The sequence below is a fragment of the Odontesthes bonariensis genome, chromosome 5, assembly GCF_027942865.1.
Source record: "Odontesthes bonariensis isolate fOdoBon6 chromosome 5, fOdoBon6.hap1, whole genome shotgun sequence".
NCBI lineage: Eukaryota > Metazoa > Chordata > Actinopteri > Atheriniformes > Atherinopsidae > Odontesthes > Odontesthes bonariensis.
In genome coordinates this window covers 12,888,826-12,896,507 of record NC_134510.1, presented here as the reverse complement: position 1 = coordinate 12,896,507, position 7,682 = coordinate 12,888,826, and the positions used below count along the sequence as shown (strand labels likewise).

Genomic DNA, 7,682 nt, shown 5'->3' with positions numbered 1-7,682 from the left:
CTCTTTACACTCTAACTCAATGCCCCTCAAACTCAGATCTATATATGCAATTATGAGGTAGACATTAATAATGGAATTTTCCACCCTCTGCAAAATATTGAAGACACCTTAAATTACTCTCATCAATGTAAGAAATATATGATTATCATGGAACTCTGTACATCACAAATAATAAAATAATTATAGAATAGAAATTATACCGATTTGAGTGCATCTGTATATTTACAAAGAAATGCCTTTTGCTCATTTCGTCATTCGTTGCACTTTGTAAAGTTTTCCACTGTACAAATATTTACAGCTAAGAAAAAACAAAAACAAAAAAAATAATAATGAACAGCAGTGCATTCAAAGCTAATGTGCATTTAAATATCGTCTCGTTTGCGAGTCTTTTGTTTGTTTGTTTTTTCAATATTTTTGTCATCAGAGAAGACAAACTCTCGCTGACCACCTGTCCGCGGCGCAGTCAGTTGTGGAAGTGCATTTCGTAAAGATGCAGACTTTAGAGCACACACAAACAAAAGTGAAAGTTCGCCTATGTGTGCTTTCTTTCTTATCCTTTATACAACAGGGCCCCACTTAGGCACAAGTCTGGTTTCATGTCCTCTGTCCGCAGTGTCTCTCAGCTGGTCCCCAGTGAGGCAAAAAAAATGACAACAACAACAAAAAAATCTCTTAAAGGCATTACCACCACAATCTTATCTCCTCTCCTCTGACCAGTCTGTGTTTGGTTGATAAGACATTCACCCCCTTTTCTATCCTAATTTATCTATCTTTTTGGAAAGCAGACACTTGCTCGGGCCTGTAACTACTCCAGCTGGACAGCGGCCTTTGCGGTCTGGGTGCACATACCCAAAAGAGTTCGGCCCTGCTGGCAGGATCAGAAGGGGGAGCCGCAACAAAGCACTGCTGACAGGCAGAGCCCGCTGTCCTCTGGCCTCGGCACGAACAGGTGCGCGCTCGAACTCGTCGGGTTGCCGTCTGGCCCCCGCAGTCAGAGCACACATCAGGTTCTCGTTCTGTCTGATGAGTGGTAACTTGTTGCGTGGACGAGAATGAACGTGCCGAACACTTTAAGGCAGAGACTGTGAATGAACGTGACTGAATAAATAGAAGATGGTGCCTCGTGTGAGCATCCCTTTTGAAAAAAAAAAAAAAGACAAGGCGCGTCGTGCGTAAAAGCACGCCAGACCCTCGAGGACTGTCTGCATCTTCAGCCTGGGAGCCATCAATTTTAAAATGTCTGCCATTTGAAGTCTGTTTTTCTTTTAAAAGAATAATGGCCGCTACCTGCACCCGCACTGCTCCACCACCATGTCCTCGTATTGTTTATACACCACGTTGTTGCCCGAGTCTATGTAGAGGATGCTGATGGGGCTAAGTTTGGTGGGGACGCAGCAGCTGGGTGGGGTGCTATTGGGGTCCATGGAGTTCATGAGCGTCTGTATGATGGCGTGGTTGGTCGGCTCGAGGTGCGACCTCAGGGGGAAGTCGCACACCCCCTCGCAGTGGTACGCCTCGTAATCCAGGGGCGCGATGATCCAGTCGTCCCAGCCCAGCTTTTTGAAATTCACGTGCAGCGCCTTTTTGCTGCACCTGGACTTGGATTTCTTCCCGTGCCTTTTCCCGTGCCGATTGCTCAGCGCCGTCCTCCTCCGCCGCCGGGGACCCTCTCCCTTCACCCCCCTCATCGGCGCGGACACCCCGTCCTCTGTCGCCTTCACCACTCCCGCCTCCTTCTCACTCCGCGACCTGATCTTCTCCTTCATCTCGTTGAACAGGTTCTCCCTCTTCTTGGAGCGGGTGTAGGCCACCAGGATGGCCTTCTCCTGCTGACTCCGGACGCCTCTGTCCAGCCCCAGCTGCCTCAGGTCCACCTCGGTGTCTGAGTTGCTGAGCGTCACCCTAAGCTGGAAGCAGAGCTGGTTGCTCTGCTGGCGGTGATGGTTCTGGTGATGTGGCTGACGATGGTGGTGCTGGTGCGCCTTGAAGATTTCCCACACGTCCAAAACCTCCCAGCCAGGTTTGATGGAATCCAGTGGGTCCAAAGACCTGGAGTCCAGTAGCCTGTCGGAGCGGCAGGGGTAGAGCTGGATGTCGTAGAGGCCCGTCGTCTGCAGGGGAGTCTGCAAATCCCCCGGCGCTCTCCTAAATATTCTTAATTCCGCCCCGACTAGTTCCTCTTTCTCTGAAAGGGTTGACACATCAAACAGATACTTTTGTCGTCGCAGAGGAGAGTGCAAAAGATTGTCTGCAAGGATAAAAGAAGAAAATAATTGCAGTCAGATTCACTTAGGATGTACAGTGTTCAAACAGGAGGAGGGGGGGGCTCACATTCTAACACAGAGGCCTTCTCTCTCTTTCTTGTTTTCCAAACGTCCACCCTGAACCTGCCAGAAACAAACTACAGCTGACAAGTGCTCCTTTTGGAGAAGAAGGGGAAAACTCACTGATGACCACGACTACACCGCTTTCCATTTACTCATTTTAGAGCTCTGTTGACAACGAAGTTCTTGTATGACATTGACAGTGAAACGGGGGTTAAGACTGAAAAGCCCGTTTTAAGTTTTCCCAAAGTGATTCGGGCTGGTTCATTTAGTTTCTTGGTAAATTTGAAATTAAATCGTGGTGTGGGTTTTATGGATCCTGCTTGATGCACAAACTCTGTATTCATTATGACTCTATGCCATTTCCCCTCTAATCGCCTGTCAGAAAAGAACACTTTTGATTTTTCGCCAATAACTCTATTTGAGTTCAGTCTGGTGATATTTGAACTCCAGCGGGCACAGCTTTGCTTTCATTTTACGCGCTGACATATAGACTCATTTACCAATCTAGTAGAAGTCAACTTTTCCTTCTAAGTAGTTTTCATTTTTTTAAAAAAGAAAAAAAAAACAGCCAATTCTAAACAGCGACCAGGACATCAAAAGAGTCGTTTTTTGAAAACGCTCGCAGAGCTGTAGAGCAAAAACAAAACAAAAGGAAGGGAAAAAAGGAAAGAAATATTGATAATAAGGGGCCTAGTGAAGTGAAGGGTCCTGGGTGCTGCCAGACACAACGAACCAAAGGCGACATACTGTACACTCAACTGAACAATACACAATTAATGCATTATTCCCTGATGGAGACCCACAGGAGGCCTGCGAACGTTTTATAAAGGCGAACCAACGAGGCTGGAATCTAACACTGACAGACAGCCCAAATAGGAGCTATATGCTTTGCGAAATATTAAATAGGCCTATGTCTCTTTTGACGAGTGCAGTTTGGATAGAAAAGGAACTGAATCGAGCCTACGAGGCGACAGTGAAAGGATGGATAAAGCATGTTTTCTTTTCTTGTCATTTGCATTTTACAATCTGCTTCTTTTTTCTTTTTCTTTTTCTTTTTTTTTTTTGAGGAAGAAATGGAGAAATTTAGAAATGATTATGGAGGTTTTAACTGTTCTGACAAGTTTCTACCCAAAGTAGAAGTTTGAGTCGAAAATGCAGGACAAAGTCATGGACAAAATAACTGCTAAAAAATCTTTTTTTTTTTTTTTTTTTTTTAAAGGAGGAGAAGAAGTAGCATTTACACTGAGAGTCTGGGCTGGACTGTCACATTTTAAATATGTCCAATTTCCCCACTTATATCAAAGGAAATTGTTGTTTGTTTGTTTGTTTGTTTTTAAATAAATCTGAGTGATCGTGATTTGTGTTCCTTGTTTCCACTTAACAAGCAGCATCTTGTCTCCGCTCCCGTTTGCACCCCTGTTTTAAATAAAGTGACATTTCTCTCCATGGAAACACCCCTGTGACATAATTTGTAAAAGTCGCTCTCGCTAGACGTTTTTTTGAAGTCTGGGCTGTCAGGTTGCCTCTGTGAACCCTGCCAAGACGAACAGTAAAAAGGAGATGGAAACCTCGTGCTCCTTTCAGCGACTTTGCGCGTCTGGTTCGCATTAGTTTTCTTTTATAAGCCCTCAAACAAATCGAATACAAGTTCGCCAAATAATTAACAGCTCTCAACTCCCATCCTCCTCATTAAAGCACTTCCCCTCTTAGATTTCATCTCATCCTGCCAACGACAACATTCCGCTTTAAACGAACGCGGCTGCGCGGACTGACTGACTGAGTTACTGAGTTATTTGTGTTGACAGTCTTCTTCTTTTTTTCGTGCAAAGTTTTTCTTAATTTTGTTCATTATTTTTTTTTTTAAAAGCCATATTTCCCATTATGCTCAAGATGCCTGGCGGTGGATAATTGGGGCACAATATGTTGGGTTTTATTGGTTAAAAGCGGCGTCCTGTGCGCTTTTCTTTGACCTCGTTTGTTGCATTTCAAAATAACAAACAAACCCAAAACTCTAAACGTGTTTTTGTCATTTATGTTTAGCGAGAGGCGGAAGTTGCTCAAGTTTTCAGATTGAGCTTCTTTTTTTTCTTTTCCTTTTCCGATCTCTTCTGACAGCTCCTGGTTTCGAAAGCGCGTTTCATTTACCCGCAAATATGTGAAAGTAAAAGTAGCCGTGGATTTGTAATTTAAAAAAAAAAAAAACAGCCGCATGCCGCACGCGTAAGTAACGCGTAAAAGACGCAAAAAGTCGTTACTTTGGGCGTCAAAATTCAACCCCCGCCTTTTCAATGAAGTCCCAGTTGAGGATTCGATCTACAGGTTGTGATGCAACGCAACACTTTGCTGGGAGGAGAACCAGTCAGTAAAGATGAAAGAGGAAAAAAAAAAAACATTTTTTCGTAGTTAAAGTGGCGCTCGCAAAGGGAGGTTCCGCAGATGAATAAAATAAATGAATAAACAGAAAATATAAAACCACTTCACAGAGGAGGAAGTGCTCTTTCTTTCTTTTTTTTCCCCTTTTCTCTCCTTCGTCTTGTTTTTTTGGTGATGTGCCCACCGTGGCCGAGCTGGGTCATTATGGGAGAATAGACAGTGTTTGATATGTTATGACATGAACACTCAATTAGATCACCGAGTTCAAATACTCCAGTCAGCCGTTCGATGCCAAGCAGCCCTCAGAAGGGTCCAGCTCGGGGTCAGAGCCAGTGACACATCACATCAAAATCACAGGAGAGAGGGAGGCGTTTTTTCCAATCAAACCGGCTCACACTACAAGAAATGACAACACGGACGAGCCTTTTACGAACCTCGTAAAAAAAAAAACGTCGTTCTTGCTTCAACCGTGCGATCAACCGTTTTTCTTTTAAAAAGACAGTTTATCTTTTCCTTTCAGTCTCCTTTTATTAAAAAAAATAATAATCTCGAAACTTTAAGGAAATCTGAAGATGTCCTATTTAATCAATAAGATAAGGAAAACATTCATTTTCACTTGTGCTCCTCGCGGTGTTGGACAGACGATGACACACTTTACGAAGCCGGCTCCGGACCGAAAAAAACAAAAAAAAACACCGAGCGGACATTTTTTGCAGCGCGCCATCTGAGTCCGTGAGCCGAGGCTTGGAGTGTTTCAGACAGAAGGGAACGCAAACAAAGATTGCTTTTATTTCTCCCTCAAAGATTAACTTGGCCTGCGTCCCCCTTGTGTGTGCTGGACGTGTTTGTGTTTATCAGATTGTGTTTGTTCTCGCAGTCCGGCCGAATCACTTGGTTACACATGTTAACTGACCCAAACACCTGCTTCTCACACCGGCACCCCCGCTGCCCCCCCGCCCCCGCCCCCCCAGTCTCCCTTTGTCAGCACAAGCTGGCCGAAGCGGTGCACCATCATGGCAACAGATTTAATGTTTTGATAAGTGGCAGATTTGCGAGGTTTGAGTCTGTTTAGATTTTAAACTCTTATTTAGAGTTTCATTAATCTGGAGGTGCGTGAAAAAAAAAACAAGAAGCGAAAATGAAACAACCATCAAGCGCTTTCCCTGAGGAAAAAACAAAAGTTTCCTCTGTATTCACGTGGAGGCTTGGGGCAGTGTAGTTTTTGCTGCTGCCAGCACTGACAGTGATTTACTGCGTTCATTTAGAGAGCGCCTCAATTAGTGTTTTACTGTCGTGTTACCCTGAGGTTAATTTAAGTGTAATTCTCGGTGAAAAGGCTCCGTTTTTGGCGACCGTGCGGCAAAACGTATCAATTTAACCAGGATCAAGATATAAACCGGCGGTTTTCACATCTTTATTCGCTACTTGTTATGATTTTTTTTAAGATTTTGAGCGCGTAAATGTGCGTATTCACGCTACCTTTGCTCCCTAATCGTGTGCGTAAAAGCAGACCGTGTCACTCTGTTGCTGTTTTATGTCTTTTAAGTTCTAAGAGGAGAATATCAGACCAGTCAAATGGAGAAAACTGTACCAATGAATCATGAAAAGCTGCGCCAGTGGTGATGGCAGCAGACTGAAACCAACCTGTTCCTCTGTCCACAAAACTTGTTATGGTGTTGGCGGATTTAGAAGAGCGGAAAAAGCTGGCGTTTAGTCCGAGTTTCTCTGCAGCCGAGTATGTCCTGTATATGGAGAGCATGTATTCATGCGGAACAATAGCGTCCTTTGGGTCTTCTTTGTGATGTCCCGCGACAGGACGAGAAGACGCCAAGATGTCTTTTAAGAATTTGGATGACCTTTGTCCGTCCTGATGAGAGATCCTGTCTTCCCTGTTCCTCCTCGGCGCAGAGGGAGAGATGAGTGCGGCAGACTGGAAACACGGTATATTCCCAAGGAAAACAAGGAGAAGGCCTAGATATATCGCAACGCCTCGAGATGCGTCCATGGCTGAAAGATGGTAAGAAGCTCTTGTGTTTTTTTGTGTGTGTGTGTGTGTTTTTGTCTTTCCCCCCAGCTCGGTTGAAGCTGTGTTAGCGGGGCCGCCAGAGCCGGAGATGGTGAGCGCGTCAGGGTCGGAGAGCAGCTACTTTTGCGCTCACAGGTCGCACCAGAAGAAGTGCGTTTTTCTCTCTGGACTCCACACAAGAGCGGAGACTGTTGGGCCGAGAGAAACACGCCCACATGGTGGCTCAGTGCAGGGCTTCCCAAACAATTCCATGTCACAGACCTCCGAGCAGACGCGCGCTGCAGCCCACGGGCTGTCACAGAAAGAAATGAGAGTGGCCAAGTTCGTGTTTAGCTCAAACATCTGCACACACACACACACACACACACACACACACACACACACACAGAGACACACGTTTGCTTTCTCTTGCATTACGAAATCTCAGTCATATCATTTTATGACTCCAACCAGGGCGAAATCTAACTTTTGCACATATTTTCTCCTCTTTGAGTGTATCCGGTTCAAACTCAAAGAACACATGTGTCATCAGTGAAGTGATGTTAACCGTGCTGCCGAAATTAGGCGCAAGTCCACGCAGGTTTCAGAACACTCAGTGATAGCTCGTCCTCCTTTATCACGAAGTTTCTGGCCGCCTGAAGAACCCAGGAACGATCAGATCACATTAGATTTTACGCGCACATAAACTGAATAACGTCATCCTGGTGTTTGTGCCACGTTTAAAGAAATAATCAATACTCAAGTTATTATTATTTGTAGACGCCAGTTAAACGTGGTAAAAATTAAATAAAATTAAATAAGAATTCTGAAATCAGAGTAACAGTGTGTGATTTTTTTGAGCATATTAACAAAGTAAGACAGATTCAGCTCCTCAGCAGAAAAAAAAACGTCATTGAATAACCAGAGCACCGCTGGGTTTAAAGGTAACTTTGAGGTGTGCACGTACTGAACTCGAG

General features: G+C 44.5%; 1 protein-coding gene across 1 annotated transcript; it reads right to left on the bottom strand.

Moving 5' to 3' along the window:
• Nucleotides 1-1,207: 1,207 nt before the first annotated feature.
• Nucleotides 1,208-6,881, bottom strand: gdf6a (growth differentiation factor 6a). The gene is made up of 2 exons (XM_075466565.1): nt 6,345-6,881; nt 1,208-2,248 (listed from the first exon to the last, which is right to left on the bottom strand). The coding sequence occupies exons 1-2, from the start codon at nt 6,703-6,705 to the stop codon at nt 1,284-1,286; spliced, it is 1,326 nt and encodes a 441-aa protein (XP_075322680.1). The 5' UTR covers nt 6,706-6,881; the 3' UTR covers nt 1,208-1,283.
• Between the last annotated feature and the right edge of the window lie 801 nt (nt 6,882-7,682).

Excerpts from the sequence above, each read along its gene's own strand:
- gdf6a (XM_075466565.1), bottom strand. The coding sequence starts at position 6,705 with ATGGACGCATCTCGAGGCGTTGCGATATATCTAGGCCTTCTCCTTGTT. Across the intron at positions 2,249-6,344 it reads TTTTGTGGACAGAGGAACAG|ACAATCTTTTGCACTCTCCT; the intron begins GTTGGTTTCAGT and ends TTATCCTTGCAG.